The sequence below is a fragment of the Capra hircus genome, chromosome 5, assembly GCF_001704415.2.
Source record: "Capra hircus breed San Clemente chromosome 5, ASM170441v1, whole genome shotgun sequence".
Lineage (NCBI taxonomy): Eukaryota > Metazoa > Chordata > Mammalia > Artiodactyla > Bovidae > Capra > Capra hircus.
The window spans coordinates 96,054,942-96,072,313 of NC_030812.1; the positions used below are offsets into that span (position 1 = coordinate 96,054,942).

At 39.9% G+C, this 17,372-nt stretch overlaps 1 protein-coding gene across 2 annotated transcripts in view; it reads right to left on the bottom strand.

Moving 5' to 3' along the window:
- The window catches only part of BORCS5 (BLOC-1 related complex subunit 5), a 97,803-nt gene that overhangs the window by 77,342 nt on the left and 3,089 nt on the right, over positions 1-17,372 (bottom strand). For both annotated transcript variants that reach the window (XM_018048469.1, XM_005680821.3), the window contains exon 2: positions 17,039-17,182. In XM_018048469.1, coding sequence (XP_017903958.1) covers positions 17,039-17,182 — 144 coding nt within the window. The remainder of the gene's footprint in view (positions 1-17,038; positions 17,183-17,372) is intronic.

A 17,372-nucleotide genomic window follows, 5' to 3' on the forward strand; every position in this document is an offset into this window, starting at 1 on the left:
AAAGTATTTAAAGATAAAATAAAACCAATCCTTCATAAACTCTTACAGAGAAGGAAGGAGGAAGTACTTCCCAACTGATTTCACGAATCCAGTGTTTCCTCATAGCAAAGGAATCACAAGAGGAAGAAAAAAACTAGAAATGAATCCCTTATTTATGCTAGGTTCCTAAGCTCTGATGTCCAGATATATCCATGTAGATTTTCCTCTTAAACATCTAGAGCACAGAAGCATAAATATTTGAAAGTATGCTTTACTGATAATTTAAAATTTTTTCCCAAGGTTATAAGTATGCTAAGTTGCTTCAGTCGTGTCCGACTCTGTGCAACCCCGTAGATGGCAGCCCACCAGGCTCCCCCATCCCTGGGATTCTCCAGGCAAGAACACTGGAGTGGGTTGCCATTTCCTTCTCCAGTGCATGAAAGTGAAAAGTGAAAGTGAAGTCGCTCAGTCGTGTCCGACTCCTAGCAACCCCATGGACTGCAGCCTACCAGGCTCCTCCATCCATGGGTGCCATTGCCTTCTCCAACGTTATAAATATAGAGGTGGCCAAAAAGTTTGATTGGACTTTTCCACAACATCTTACAGAAAAACCAGAACAAACTTTGTGGCCAACCCAATAATATATAAGATTCTCACACTGACAATTATACCCAACAGCTCTACAAACACGAGATGTTCCTCCGCTGTTGTTCTGGGCCCACAGGGAACCTGAGTAAAGATGATGAAAACACATAACCAAGGCTCATAGGCAGAGTGCTATAAGAAATCATTTTTTTATTGAAAAGGAACAAAGGGATTGAGGGCAAATCCCTGGGAAGTCTCATTAGATTACTGTGAACATTCTGCAAAGGGGCACTGAGGGTATTAAACTGCAGTCTGAAGAGCCAAAATGCAAGTGACCTTAAAGGCCAAGACACTGAACAATTTTATGTATTAGTTACAATATGTCTACAGGGGTTAAAATGGACTAAGGGTCTTCAAAAGCTCTACTTCCCTGTCTTCAAGGGAACTCACTCTTGACTTAAGCCATCCTAGTAGAAGTTCATCCTAAAAATTCTACAATGTAGGAGACTGTAAAACTTCCAATATCTGAACTCTCAGAACAACACCTAGTTCAAACATGGAATGGCAATCTTTTGTAAGCCATCATTATATTTTTAAACTTTAAATATTTTAAATACCTTTAAGAAAAGTTGTATAAAGTATAGGATTCCTATCTGCCCTTTAGAGCTTCCTCTAATATTAACACAGTACATAACCATAGTACAATGATCAAAACCAGGAAATTAACAATGGTATAATACAATCAACTAAACTACACATCTTACTCACATTCCCATTTTTTTTTTTTTGCTAATGTCCTTTTCTGTTCTGGGATCCAATTCAGGACCCAACATTACTAGGTCTCCTTAATTTCCTCCAGTTCAGTTCAGTTCAGTTGCTCAGTCGTGTTCAAGCCTTTGCGACCCCATGGACTGCAGCATGCTATGCCTCCCTGTCCATCACCATCTCCCAGAGATCACTCAAACTCATGTCCATTGAGTTGGTGATGCTATCCAACCATCTCATCCTCTGTCGTCCCCTTCTCCTCCAGCCCTCAAGCTTTCCCAGAATCAGGGTCTTTTCAAATGAGTCAGCCCTTCACATCAGGTGGCCAAAGTATTGGAGTTTCAGCTTCAACATCAGTACTTCCTATGAACACTCAGGACTGCTCTCCTTTAGGATGGACTGGTTGGATCTCTTTGCAGTCCAAGGGACTCTCAAGAGTCTTCTCCAACACCACAGTTCAAAAGCATCAATTCTCTGGTGCTCAGCTTTATCAGTTTCCTCCAATCTATGACAATTCTCCAGTCACTCCTGTCCTTCATGACTTTTGACTTCTATGAAGAACAGTAGACAGTTACTTTATAGAGTGTCCCTAACATATTTTCCTTGTTTAATAATACTATTAACAAGAATCTTTTATTGAGGGTTTACTAAATATCAGGCACAATGTTGAGCCCTCTATCATCTTTTTTTTTTTTTTGAGGATTCATTGTTTTTTATTTTTTATTTATTTATTTATTTTTAAGATTTAAAATGTTTTATTTTTTTTTTTTTTTAATTTTAAAATCTTTAATTCTTACATGCGTTCCCAAACATGAACCCCCCTCCCACCACCCTCCCCATAACATCTCTCTGGGTCATCCCCATGCACCAGCTCCAAGCATGCTGTATCCTGCATCAGACATAGACTGGCGATTCAATTCTTACATGATAGTATACATGTTAGAATGTCATTCTCCCAAATCATCCCACCCTCTCCCTCTCCCTCTGAGTCCAAAAGTCCATTATACACATCTGTGTCTCTTTCCCTGTCTTGCATACAGGGTCGTCATTGCCATCTTCCTAAATTCCATATATATGTGTTAGTATACTGTATTGGTGTTTTTCTTTCTGGCTTACTTCACTCTGTATAATCGGCTCCAGTTTCATCCATCTCATCAGAACTGATTCAAATGAATTCTTTTTAACGGCTGAGTAATACTCCATTGTGTATATGTACCACAGCTTTCTTATCCATTCATCTGCTGATGGACATCTAGGTTGTTTCCATGTCCTAGCTATTATAAACAGTGCTGCGATGAACATTGGGGTACAGGTGTCTCTTTCAATTCTGGTTTCCTCGGTGTGTATAAATAAGTGTTTTTAACAGACTTTAGAGCAGAAGCATTTTAAAAATCAAAGAGTAATCACCTTTAACTCACCTTTCTCCAAGCGCTAGTGTTTTGTAAATTACAAAGCATAACCAAACAGATTATTATTCCCCTACTGCAATATCCTTTGATGTTCCCTACCCTGCTAGAAAATATTAAGCCCAAGTACAAGCCTCAGATTCAGAGCCCTTAAGTTGTTAATCCACCTCAATCTTTACAGCCCACATTTTCCTACCCATGAACCCTGGTTCATAGCTTTCTTCATTTATACCTGCCCTCCTTTTTCATCTCAAATACCTTTTCTTGAAGACACCTTTCATCACTGTCCCTAGCTCCCAAGAGCTACTGATCCACTGAAATCCCACAGAATTTAATGACTACACTAGTCATTTGCTACATATACACCACCCTGAGCTATAGGTGTATGTTTTTGCAGACTGTCTCCCAAATCAGGCTTTTTGAGAGCAGGATGTGTGGCTTCCTTTACCTTTGACATCCCCTATATATACTACCTTAGGGGCTTCCCAAGTGGAACTAGTCGTAAAGAATCCGCCTGTCAATGCAGGAGACCTAGGAGACACGGGTTTGACCCTGGGTCAGAAGATCCCCTGGAGGTGGGCACAGCAACCCACTCCAACAGTCCTGCCTGGAGAATCCCATGGATGGATGAGCCTGGTGGGCTATGGTTCATACAACCGCAAAGAGTCAGACATGACTGAAGAGACTTAGCACATACCACCTCAATGCTTAACATCATTTACTGAATACCTACCAATTGCCAAGCTTTTGGTGGTGGTTTAGTCGCTAACTCATGTCCGACTCTTGCAACCCCATGAACTGTAGCCTGCCAGGCTCCTCTGTCCATAGCATTTTCCAGGCAAGAACACTGGAGTGGATTGCCATTTCCTTCTCCAGGGGATCTTCCCAACCCAGGAATCAAACCCGGGTCTCCGGCATTGCAGGCAGGTTCTTTACTGACTGAGCTATGAGGGAAGCCCAAAGTTTTTGGGAACCACTGAGAAATTAGAGACGATTAAGACACAATCCTAATTCTTCAGAAATTTTTGATGTAATAAATTTTTCTTTGAGTACAGTGACAGACTGAACGTGGAATTTCTCTCCAGAAACTTAAGGTCACTGAAAGGTTCCTGCAGTAGTAACTTTTTTCCTTTTCTGTCCCGATAAGCAGTAAAACAACTAATTATAGATTACTGATGTGTCACAGAACATGTATATTCTCCAGCCAGCCTGTGCTCGAAGCAAGCCGTAACCTGGTTTTATGAGAAATCCAGAGGAGATACACACTAAACTTAATTAACCAAAGCAAACATTGCCACAGGTTGTAGCAAGGGTTAACCAGCTCGCCAACCGTTTTAGTTTAGTGACATCTAGCGGCAAAAGTGTCAAAAACAACACTGCTATAAATTAAACCACATTACAGGGAAGCCATCTTATGAAAACAAGTAGCAAAATATGAGAAAGAACTATGATACCTACCAGCATTAAAAAACATTTTAATGTCTCTTTGGCCTATTTAATTACTAACCCGTCTCATTGGAATCTATCATTCTTTCCTTCTCTTGAAGCTATGCGTGGGTGCTCACTCAGCTGGACCTCGTGGACTGCTGCCCGCTGGGCTCCCCTGTCCATGGATTTTTCCAGGCGAGAATACTAGATAGGGTGGGTTGCCATTCCTCCTGCAGGGGATCTTCCTGACCCAAAGATCAAGCCCGTGGCTCCTGCATCTCCTGCACTGCAGGCAGGTTCTTTATCACTGATCCATCCGGAAAGCCCATTCTTGCAGCTGCTTAAATATTAATTTTGACATAAAATTTACGGAAATAAATGATACTAATATTTTAAGTTAGAGAAAAGCCCTCAATTTAAAAGACTGAATGAAGAACAAAGAAATCCCCAATGGTTGTATGTCTGTTCCAAAAATCTGGGAAATCAAAACTGCATTTTTATTTCTACACATTTGTCTATTGACAATTTCATATGTAAGTAAACATGTTTAGAAACTTTTATTACTTATTTTCATCTGCCTATATAAGGTAAATAATTATCCAAACTCATTTTTTAAAATATCACTTTGCATTTCACTGAATTTCTATGAAACTGAATTTTGGTAGAGATAAAAAAACTTAAACATTATAAAAGATCTGTGACTTTTAACAGATTTTTCTACAAACAATGAATTACCAATGAATTTTAAATTTAATGCACAAGTATTAAATGTGAATCATTGTTTTAATAATTGATTTCATCCAAAAATAGTAAAAAACCTAGTAACATTTTCCAAAATACCTTTTTGATAACCACATCTCTTTAAAAAAAAAAAAGATGTCTAAATCATTTAATTGAATGATCTATTAGTTTTTGTGATTTCAAGGAGGACTCAAGGTCATAAACTTTGGCTCCTTGTTTTCCAAAGTGTTGCTTATGAACCCATTTCAGAATCCCTAGCTCAACACACAGATGGTTGTCTTACATCTGAACCTACTGATTCAGACTCCCTTGAGTTTTGGGGCCCTAAAATCAGCAATTTTTAAAATGCTTCTCCAGGTGGCTTTATTATGCATAATAAAGTTCTGGAAATAATTACTATCAAGACAACAAATATAAATTTCTCTAAGTTGTTCTGATTCTAGTCAAACTTTCTGGCCTCTTTCAGACGCAATAAGTTGTTCCATCCTTAGGTTCTCTGATGGTTCCACTCATTAGGTTCACTTTATTTACACCACTTACCATGTGGGTCACAATTTATCTGTTAACAATATATTGAGTTGACCCAAGAGTGTGTTCATGATTTTCTGTAAGATGTAACGGAAAGACCCCTGTGAATTTTTTTGGCTAATCCAATAGTTTCCCTCTATTGGGATTGATATATATACACTATTGATACTATGTATAAAATAGATAACTAATAGGAACCTACTGTATATCACAGGGAACTCTCCTCAATGCTCCCTGGAGACCTAAGTGGGAAGGAAATCCAAAAAAATGAGGATATGTGTATATGTATAGCTGATTCACTTTGCTGTACAGTAGAAACAACATTGAAAAGCAACTATACTACAATAAAATATTTTTTAAAAGACAAGAACAACATAAATATGTATCTTTATAAAACTATATATATATATATGTAAATATATATTTCCCTCACTAAACCTGTGAGCTCTTCATGGGAAGGAGTTATGGTTTTTGTTTTTGTGTGTCTAGCCCAACAATATCTGATGATATTCATTAAGCAAGAGCTTAATGAATTTGGTTAAATGAATAAGCAAACATATGAAGCATACAGTTCTAAAAAAAAAGCATGTGGCTTCCACTTGTGCTCAGAGTGAGGAACCTTATGTAGTACCAATTCCAAATATGATTAAATTAACATCAAAGTAATGTCTAATAATCAGGTAAAATTTAGGGGCTGGGAGAAATCGAATTTTTTCAAAATTCTGCAAATACCTTTTAAACTTTGACTTTCCTGAAAAACTATTTCAGTCTTAAATGCCAGAGTGTTTTAAAATAGAAGAATTTTTATATGTGATTTTTGGAAAAAAAGAAAAATTGAAAATGACTAACAAAATTTTACACTGTTCAGCCTTAGACTTTCTCTAGGCTGTCACTGAACAGAAACTACTGACCAAACTAGAACCCTGAAAGAAAATATATACTGTACACCCATCTTCAGTGCCATATTCCAGGGTAAAAGGCTGACTCAGGCAGGAAAAGTTATTGCTTAGAAAGATAGATCCTTCGTTGTTCAGTCGCTAAGTTGTGTCCAACTCTCTGCGCCCCCATGGACTGCAGCCTGCCAGGCCTCCCTGTTCTTCATCATCTCCCAAAGCCAAAAGATATATCCTTGGGTTCCAGCTAAAGTAAAATAAACCATGTATATTTTGCTTCAAATCATTACATAACACAAATTAAAAGTTTAAAGAAATAGAACAGAATGAACAGTCAGTACATAAACTATCTAATAATTATTCCAGTAAATCATTGTCATACGGCTTAAAATTAAAATCAGAATTTAATCCACATACATTTGGGTAACCTGCATACATTGGCTAAGAACAGAAAATTCAAGCAGTATGTCTGAGATGTAATTTTAGTCAAGAACTCTTTAGGCATCTTTTATTTCTCTTTAGTAAGTTAGCCAAAAAAGTTCATTCGGGAAAAATGTGAGTGAACCTTTTGGCCAACCAATATTTACTTGAAAGATTTTAAACCATGAATCCCCTCCTTGACCCTGTCTTCTCAAGGCGGCTACCTTCCATTCATTTCTGGAAGCACAGCTAAAGTGTTACTTCCTCTGTGAAGCCTACCCTAAATTCCCAGGTCAAATTAACGAGTCTCTCCTCCATGCCTACCTAGTCTGTTGGGTCCTGGCCAGTATTACACATACTATAACACTATGAGCTATTCACCTGCCGAAACAACTAACAAAACGACACGCTCTCAAAGGGCAGCAGCTGTGTCTTATACTCTTAGTACCTCCGCTCTCTGGAGGACTACTAGAACCTGGACAGGAGTTTACCAGGATTTTCCAGAGATGAATGCCCAGTGTAGTCATCAAAAGCTGTGGGCAAGAGGGGCTTAAGCAAAATGAAGAAGTGGCAACTGACAGAAAAACACGGATTAAAAAGCATCTTTGGGGAGGATTTCTGCTTCTGCCCATGAAGGATTACCTGCTATTATGCCTTCCATAGACAGTTAGAAAACCAGAGAAAATACACAAAACACTCTTTTCAGATATTGTGTAACAGGCAGTGCGCTACTGTGCGCCCCGTGAGAAGGGAGATAAGTGGGCTCTATTACTTCCCCGGCTTCCTGCTGGAAGGCAGCTCCCAGGATGCAAACCAGGGAGGAAGAGCAGCCACAGTGAGCTGAAGAGGGACAGAGCCTGCCAGGATGAAGATGTCTAGCACTTACACGACAGAAGATGGGAGGGGAGGGTATTCCATGAGCACACTCTGGAAGAGTGCACAGGGCACCCCCAAACACTTGGCACTAACCTAACAATTTATGGGCTGAAATTTCACAAGGTTGGAGAAAGGCCCAGGACAGCAGTAAGCCAAATAATTTCTGAAACTCACATAGGTCTCAGAGTAGTTCATGTTCCCAGCAACCAGAGTGGGAAGACGTCATAATACACCAGGCAGTAGGCAGCATGATCAGAAGGGTACTGCCTTATGAGGGAGGCTTAATAAGCCAGGCTAGGCTGCTCTAGATGAGCCTTAACCAAACTCAAAAGCAAGCCTAGAAAGAACCAAACTGATGACAACTAATGCCAGAACCAAGTCCAACATCCTTTAAAGGAATCAAAATCCAGCATCTAAAGACAAGATTTACAATGTTTGGCATATGGTAAAAAAAATTTCCAGGCATGAAAAAAGTAGGAAAATGGGAAAATGTGACATGGGAAAGCTCATTCGTTTAGGAAAAAAGAAAGATCCAGAAATGATAGACTGACAAGAGTTAAGAGTTAATATAAAAATATCTGATATGTTCAAAAGAGAGACAAATGAACATAAGCACGATAAAGAAATGGGAGTTTTTTTTTTAATAGGGGGAAGTGAAATCAAAAGCTGAAAAACACAATTATCTGAAATTAAATACATTTCCCCTCATAGCTCAGTCGGTAAAGAATCTACATGCAATGCATGCGACCTGGGTTCGATTCCTGGATTAGGAATATCCCGTGGAGAAGGAAATGGGAACCCACTCCAATATTCTTGCCTGGAGAATCCCCTGGGCTGAAGAGCCTGGCAGGCTACAGTCCATGGAGTCGCAACAGTCAGACACGCAACAGTCAGACTAAATCACCACCACCACCAAAAATACATTGGATTAAGGGCAGCACAGACACAACAGAAAAAAAGACCACTGAACCTGGAAACATAGCAATAAAAGCTATCCAAAGCAGGACAGAAAGAAAAACAACTAAAAAACCAAAAATGGTGCTTCGGTGTGAGAAAACACCAAAACTAGTCAAACACAGAAACTGGGAGAGGCAAGAACAGGAAAAATACTGAAGAAATAATGGCCAAAGTATTTGCTAAAAAGCTATAAACCTACAGGTCAAAGACCATGTGGAGCCCATAAGCATGAACTCATCCTTTTCAATATATATCTGCTCAGTTCAGTTGCTCAACTGTGTCTGACTCTTTGTGACCCCATGGACTGCAGCACGCCAGGCTTCCCTGTCCATCACCAACTCCTGGAGCTTGCTCAAACTCATGTCCATTGAGTCGGTGATGCCATCCAACCATCTCATCCTCTGACGTTCCTTTCTCCTCCTGCCTTCAATCTTTCCCAGCATCAGGGTCTTTTCATATGAGTCAGTTCTTTGCATTAGGTGGTGAAAGTATTGGGAGTTTCAGCTTCAGCATCAGTCCTTCCAATGAATATTCAGGGCTGATTTTATTTAGGATTGACTGATTTGATCTCTTTACAGTCCAAGGGACTCTCAAGAGTCTTCTCCAACACCACAGTTCAAAAGCATCAATTCTTCAGCACTCGGCTTTCTTTGCAGTCCAACTCTCACACCCATACACGACTACTGGAAAAACCACAGTCTTGACTAGACAGACCTTTGTTGGCAAAGTAATGTCTCTGCTTTTGAATATGCTGTCTAGGTTGGTCATAGCTTTTCTTCCAGGGAGCAAGCGTCTTTTAATTTCATGGCTGCAGTCACCATCTGCAGTGATTTTGGAGCCCAAGAAAATAAACTGTCACTGTTTCCATTGTTTCCCCATTTATTTGCCATGAAGTGATGAGACCAGATGCCCTGATCTTAGTTTTTTGAATGTTGAGTTTTAAGCAAACTTTTTCCCTCTCCTCTTTCAATATATATAAGTAAATATAAAAATAAATACTGATGTTAATGTGTGAGTTTGTATATATACACATGTGTATATTTCCTGCTTAAACACTGAGAAGGTATGGAAGTGGTTTCTAAACACCCCTCTCCACTGAAAGAACAGCACTCCTAAAGAAATACTCAATTCTAGCACTGGGGCCAGAGAAGAACAAAGTAACTCTAGAACATTATAATGTGCCAGAAATTAAAAATATGCTCAAAGAATAACGAGAGCACATGAAAAGAACACAGGAAGCTGAACTGACAGTATTTCAACTGGCCAAATTTGGAGCATTTTGAGATTGAAAACGAATAGTCGTCCCTTGGCGTCCATGGAGGCACTAATTCCAGGACTCTGACAGTTACCAAGTCCCTGGATGCTCAAGTCATTTATATAAACTGGTGTAATATTTGTACATAACCTACGCAGTGCTCCCATATACTTTAAAACATCTCTAGATTACTTATAGTAGCTAATACAATGCAAATACTATGGAAATTGATGCAAACGCTATGTAAGTAGTTGCTGGTACTCAGAAAAATTCAAGTTTTGTTTTCTGGAACTTTCTGGAATTTTTTTCCTGAATATTTTCAGTCTGCCCTTGGGTGAATCTGTGGGTGCAGAACCCACAGATATGGAAGGCTGAATGTAATGACTTTAACAGATCATAACCCACTGAATAAAATAGGAATTCACTGTTCCACTTAAATAAATGAATAAATACTGGGGAGAAGAGAAGGGTCTTCCTTACAGTAAAACCAATAAATGTAGAAGGAATGATAAAGTCAGAAAACCCCTATTTGGAAACCATCACTGTATAATGAATTCAAGCAAGAAATATCAATGAATATTATAACTGGTGAAAGAAATGGTCTTGAAGAACAAAATTACACAGTCTCACAATATCTCCTCAAAAACACAGTCATCATAAAAAAAAAGGAAAAAACCTTATAACAATAATGAGCAAAACTAACATTCTTATATAAATAAAAACAGAAAGAATTTGCGTCCAGCTGACCTGCACTGTAAGAAATGCTACAAGAAGGTCTTCAAACTAAGAACAAATTTCATCAATGGAAGCTTCAGTCTACAGGAAGGGACTAAGAATTCCTGAAATGATAAGCACACAAGTAAATATTCTATATATAGGTTTCCTTCTCTTAATTTCTTTAAAAGATATTATTTAAGGGTCTTAAGACACAGACACACCTTCTTAGAGACTTCACAGAAAGAAACAAGAACGGATACAAGCACAGAGATTTACTGGAGTGAGGAACAAAGTGAGGTTGCTCTCACAAATCTTCTCTATGGCTTAGAGTGACCATCTCCTGGTACGTCCCACTCTTCTGAATAAGACTCACACTTCACTGGTTAACAGCCATGTTTAAAAAGTTAACTGAAGCGCTATTACACATACAATGTAACAGGTAATAAAGGAATGAATTATCAACCTTTCCAAGATAGTACCTGGGGGGGGAAACTATACTCTTAGGATCAACCATGGGTCTGGAGGTCACCGTTAAGCCACTCAGAGAAGACTGTGGCTCTGATTAAGACTCACCCCTGGTTGCCTCCTTTGTCACTCTACTTTCCAATGCGGAGGGAGGTAAGGCCTGGCAGGTGGCAGAGGCAGGTCTCTGATGAATGCCAGGGCCAACCTCCTTTATTATTTTATTTGTCAGGCTAATAGGTGGGTGAGTGAGAAAGACATGAATAAACTGGTCATTTGAACTCCAGCTCCCTCGTGTTCTTCATACCAACATTTTCCATCAATTCATGCTTCTCCCACCCACCGTCTTCCACTTAAAACTTCAAGCACTATCTCTCTACATTACACATGATTTCAGAACCTTCACTGATGTTTTGCGAGATTTTGCTCCACCAAGGAAAGCCTCAGGCTCTTTTTAATTGTCAAAACCTCCTTCATGTATTGCTAAGTCGCTTCAGTCATGTCCGACTCTGTGCGACTCCATAGAAGGCAGCCCACCTGGCTCCCCCATCCCTGGGATTCTCCAGGCAAGAACACTGGAGTGGGCTGCTATTTCCTTCGCCAATGCATGAAAGTGAAAAGTGAAAGTGAAGTCGCTCAGTCGTGTCCGACTCTTAGCGACCCCATGGACTGCAGCCTACCAGGCTCCTCTGTCCATAGTATTTTCCAGGCAAGAGTACTGGAGTGGGGTGCCATTGCTTTCTCCACCTTCATGTATATCATCTTCTTAACAACCAAGCACAGAACCCCCAACAGATTTGCTTAGTACCACTGAAGCTTTTACACTAATATGTTGATAATAAGACTGTCCCCTTCCTAGGCAACAAGACAATATTATGTTTGTATCCAAGGTCAGTTGCAAAAACATCATACGTGTACGCACCATCATGTCCTCACTCCCATGCGCATATATTTATCACCAGGAGTGAACAGTCTTATAACTTTGATATGCAAAACATCAATATTGCATTTCTCTTGTATTTCATTTCTGCAGAATGACATAAAAAACAGTGCAACTCATTAAAAAATAGGAGTGGTTGAACTTTAAGTACGAAATCCTCTGGGAATCTAATTTGCATCAAATCTACATTTTACTTTTGTGCTCTGTTACAGTCATTTGTTGCTACTCTCTAATTTTTTAATTTCTGCTTTTCTCTTAAGTGTGTTACATTTCAAAATAAGCTGCTACTTCAGAGACTTCTAGGAAAGAAAGGAAATTCTTTAGGCTTAAAAGAGGAACCTTGCTAATGTAATGTTACTTGGCGTTTGTGTGGACCATAAATTATACCCTGGGATGTTTACCCAAAAGGGTTAAGAACAAAGAATCTGCTTGCTTATAAAGAAAAAAACAAAAACGCACACATTACCTCAGTCAGAGAAATCGCCCTAAACTCGCCCAGACACAGCCTCCGCAGATCACCCACCAGCATTAGCACTGTATCATATGACATTACAGAACAATACTGAACTCTGTGCAGGGCTTGAATATATTGTTTTGAAAGAATACACTGTCATTAACTTGAATAAAGCTTTCTGAAATAAAACCTGTGGGCACAGCCCTCACTGTGTGGCCCTTTTACTACTTTGAGAAACAGCCTCATCCCGAAAGCAGTAGAGGAGGGAAAAAAGAGATTAGGAATAAAGGCAACTGTGATGAGTCACCCCGGCCCAGTCCTGTAGGCAGATGCCGGGCTTTATACCAGCCATCATCAAAGCAGAAGGCTCAGGACTTCCTTCCCTGGTGGTCCAGCGTTCAAGAAACCACCTTCCAATGCAAGGGACGTGGGTTCCATCCCTGGTCGGGGGAACTAAGATCCCACATGCCATGGGCCAACTAAACCTGCACACTGCAACTAAGACTCGACACAGCCAAAAATAATAAGTAAATAATTTTTTTTAAAAAAAGGCAGGAAGCTCTGTAAGGAACAAGGCACCTGAAAATCCAAACCAGCTGACATCCATCACGCTATTTCCCTTTACAGCCTCGTGATTTTTACCATGGGTTTCCCTAGAATTGGAAACTGAGTTGTCTTTTTTTTTTTCTTTTTTGAAGTATAACTAACTTCTAATACTATACTTGTTTCAGGTGTACAACAGCAATTTGATATTTGTATACCTTACAAAAAGATGACCATGATAAATCTAGGTACCATCTATCAACACAGAGAGGTATTACAGTATTACCAATTATATTCCTGCTGCTGTGCTTTACATCCTGGGACTTGTCTATTTTATAACTGCAAGTCTGTACCTCCCCCACAACTCCCCTCCCCTCTGGCAACCACTAATGCATTCTCTGCATCTGAGTCTGAAACTGAGTCTTATTCCACGTACAAAATAGTTAAAACTCGATATCCAGATGCCAACTTGAGATGGCAGTTCTCTAGGCCATGAACTGAAGCTCTCTAAATGCCAATGTTTAATCTAGAAAGCGGAAAGAACACAGGACATCCCTGGCGGTCAGGTGGTTAGGATGCCGCCCTCCCAGTGCAGGGGGCTCAGGGTTCAATTTCTGGTCAGGGAACCAGATCCCACATACCGCCGAGGAAAATTCTGCATGCTGCAACTAAGACCCACTGCAGAAAAAGAAAGGAAGGAGGGAAAGAAAGAAGAGAAGGGAAGGAGGGAAAGGAGGAAGCGAGGAAAGAAAGAAGGGAGGAAGTGGGGAAAGAAAAAAAGGTCACACATGGTATGGGAGGTGAGGATTAGCTACAATTACTGTTAATATCTTGACTATACTTAATATTTCCACTCAATCGTCCCCCTGGCCTACCTTTTCTAATCACTGTCCAAGACGTTTCTTCTTCACAAGTGAAGATGAGCAGTAACTTAAATATTCACTGGCTTTTTTTGTTTCCCGGCAGCCTGGCCACTACCTCTTGTTGCCATTTCTGTTTTCACATCGCTCTCAGCACTCTCATAAAGTGATTTTTCTACCTTCAGTAGCCAAATCCCAAGATTCCTCTTAACTACAAGCTACTTTTCGTGAGCTTTCCTCTCTCCGGCACCTGTTCTCAATGATCTCAACAACCAAGGTTCAAAGAGGTGAAAAGCAAAGCCAGGGCAACACAGCCAGTTGGTAGCCAAGTCCCACTTAAAATCCAGGTTATGGAAGCGTTGCAAACTGTTGGTGAGAATATAATTTGGTGCAGCCACTGTGGGAAAACAGTATGGAGGTTCCTTAAAATACTAAAAATAGTACTACCATACGATCCAGCAATCCCACTCCTGGGCATATATTCAGAAAAAACAAACACTAAATTGAAAAGATACATGCACCCCAATGCTCACAGCAGCATGATTTACAAGTAACATGATATGGAAACAACCAAGTGCTCATCAACAGATTACCGGATTAAGATGTGGTAATATATATACAATGGAATATTAGCCTTAGAAATGAATTAAATACCGCCATTTGCAGCAATGTGGATGGACCTGGAGAATATTATGCTTCATGACAGAAGTCAGACAGAGAAAAGACAAACACTCTATATCACATCGCATATATGCAGAATCTAAAAAATAGTAAAAATGAAGTATATGCAAAACAGAAGCAGACTTACAGATGTAGAAAAAAAACAACTTGTAGTTACTAAAGAGGAGAGGAAGTGGGGAGGGACAAATTAGAGGCATGAAATTAACACATGCAAACTATTACACGTGAAAAGATAAGCCACATGGATACACTGTATAGCACAGGAAATTATGCCCATTATATTGAAATAACCTATAATGGAACATAATCTACAAAATACTGAATCATTATGCTGTACATCTGAAACTAACAGACTACTGCAAATGAACTACACTTGGATAAAAGATAATAAAATCCAGGGAGCAATGCAACCACATCCAGCTGTGTTGCATTAACTGCAGTGCACTATTCACTCCCAGAGTTCCCAGGGACGATTTTAAATCTGAGGTTAACTTGCCTCAACACTAAACCTTCTTGTAGATGCTTCCCATACTAGTCAACTTATCATAAAGTATGAGTTAGTTCCAATGCTCAAAGAAGAAACAGTAATTCCAGAAAAATATTACATATATCTCAAAGTTCTGGGGTTTTTTGTTTTTTCTTTTAGTTTTTTGTTTGCTTTCAGAATTTCCCTAAAGAGTTGACTCACTGGAAAAGACCCTAATGCGGGGAAGGATTGGGGGCAGGAGGAGAAGGGGACAACAGAGGATGAGGTGGCTAGATGGCATCACCGACTCGATGGACATGAGTCTGAGTGAATTCCGGGAGTTGGTGATGGACAGGGAGGCCTGGCGTGCTGCGATTCATGGGGTTAAAAAGAGTTGGACACGACTGAGCGACTGAACCGAACTGAAAGTGGGATGGGGGCTTCCCTGGTGGCTCAGACAGTAAAAGAATCTGCCTGTAATGCAGGAGACCCAGGTTTGATCCCTGGGTTTGGAAGATACCCCTGGAGAAGGGAATGGCTCCGCACTTCAGTATTCTTGCCTAGAGAATCCCATTGACAGAGGAGCCTGGTGGGCTAGAGTGCAATGAGTCACAAAGAGTCAGACACAACTGCATGACTAACACTTTCACTTCTTAAAGTGGGGTCAAAAATAGATCACACAGGCCTCATCCAGTTCTATACATGTAAGATGTTTTCTATATTATACTATACCAGGTTAAGTAAACCAGGGTAGGTCAACTAAATCATTTATAGTTCCTCATTTTTTGTGAGGAGAGGAAGACAGAAAGACTTTGGGAGGAGAGGGGCATAGTTAACAGGAAGCAGAGACATGATCAGGGTGACTACGAGCAGCACTACTTACAACTCCAGAGGCGATCAAGGACAGAATACAAGTGTCCTCCTCCAAGTTTCTAAAGATAAAGGTGTATCTTTTAAATCTGATTGCACAAGGATCTATGAAGATGGAAAATTCATTAATGCTGGCTTCTTTGGAGAATCACATATTCCTTAAAACAACAGAAACTAATGAGAAGGTGGGTAACAGGATACAACAAGCTGTGTAAGAACCAGACGAGTTTACTGAAGTCTAACACAGAGGCCTGCGGGGAAAGACTGAAAGCTTGTATTTCCTCATCTGTAAAGCAGATGAAGCACTGGGAAGAATGAGATGGTACATGGACCATTTATAAAGCACCATTTGGGTTTATTCTTGTTTTTTAAGAACAGCGTGGAATAGTGTAACTAGTAGATTTGACATCAGTGATACAGGTTGAAGTTCAGCCTCTATCTGCTAGTTGTCTGATCAGGCACAAATCATTCAAACATATGTAATGATGTAAGAACTAAAGAGTTAATATCTGTTGTGTAGGGGAAGGAAACTTTTAATATAAATAGTTCTATAAATGTAAGATGTTTTCTATTATACTGGACCAGGTAAGTAAATCAGGGAAGGTCAACTAAATCATTTATCGTTCCTCATTTTTTGTGAGGAGAGGAAAACAGAAAGAGTGATTCTTACAGCAGAAATCCCATTCAGTTAAGAGAAAAATCATTGGTCTTTGGGACACCCACATATACTTTGTAAGTGTGCTAGGTGCTCAGTCGTGTCTGACTCTTTGTGACCCATGGACTCTAGCCAACCAGGCTCCTCTGTTCATGGAATTCTCCAGGCAAGAATTCTGGGGTGGGTTGCCATGCCCTTCTCCAAGGGGTCTTCCCAGTCTTTCCCAGGTCTCCCATATCGCAAGCAGATCCTTCACAATCTGAGCCACCAGGGAAGCCCAGAGAGACCTAGAGATATCAACTAAGTATAACTGTTCTGTTGTGTCAGTTAGGATCTCTGTTATTTTACTGACTTTCTGTCTGGAAGGTCTGTCCCCTGATGTCAGTGGGGGACTTACTATATTCAATATCCTGTAATAACCTATAATGGAAAAGAATCTGAAAAAGAATATATCACACACAAACACATAACTGAATCACTTTGCAGTATACCTGAAATTAACACAATCTGGTAAATCAACTATATGTAAATAAATTTTCTTTAATGCAAACCCTTACCTTTCAAAAGTGGCTGGAAGGTTGGAATCTCTTGCAACTTGATGACATCAGGATCGTTGCTGACGTTCCTTGAGGCCTGGGAGCCTTGAGCTACAACCACAATATCGTCCATCTTGGCTCTATGCTTAGCTGGAGACGGAGTCACTGAAAATAAAGTTACATCGCTCAGGAGTTGCATGTTATTTAGCCACCTCTGTCTCAACAAGGCTGTTTTCACTGTAGTCATTAAAAAGGACATTCTTACACACAAAAAAATGCTAACCGTACTTACCCTGTGGTGGGGGCTGGGGTAGGGGAGACGAATTACAGAGGACCTCTGTTTTCTATGGTGTTA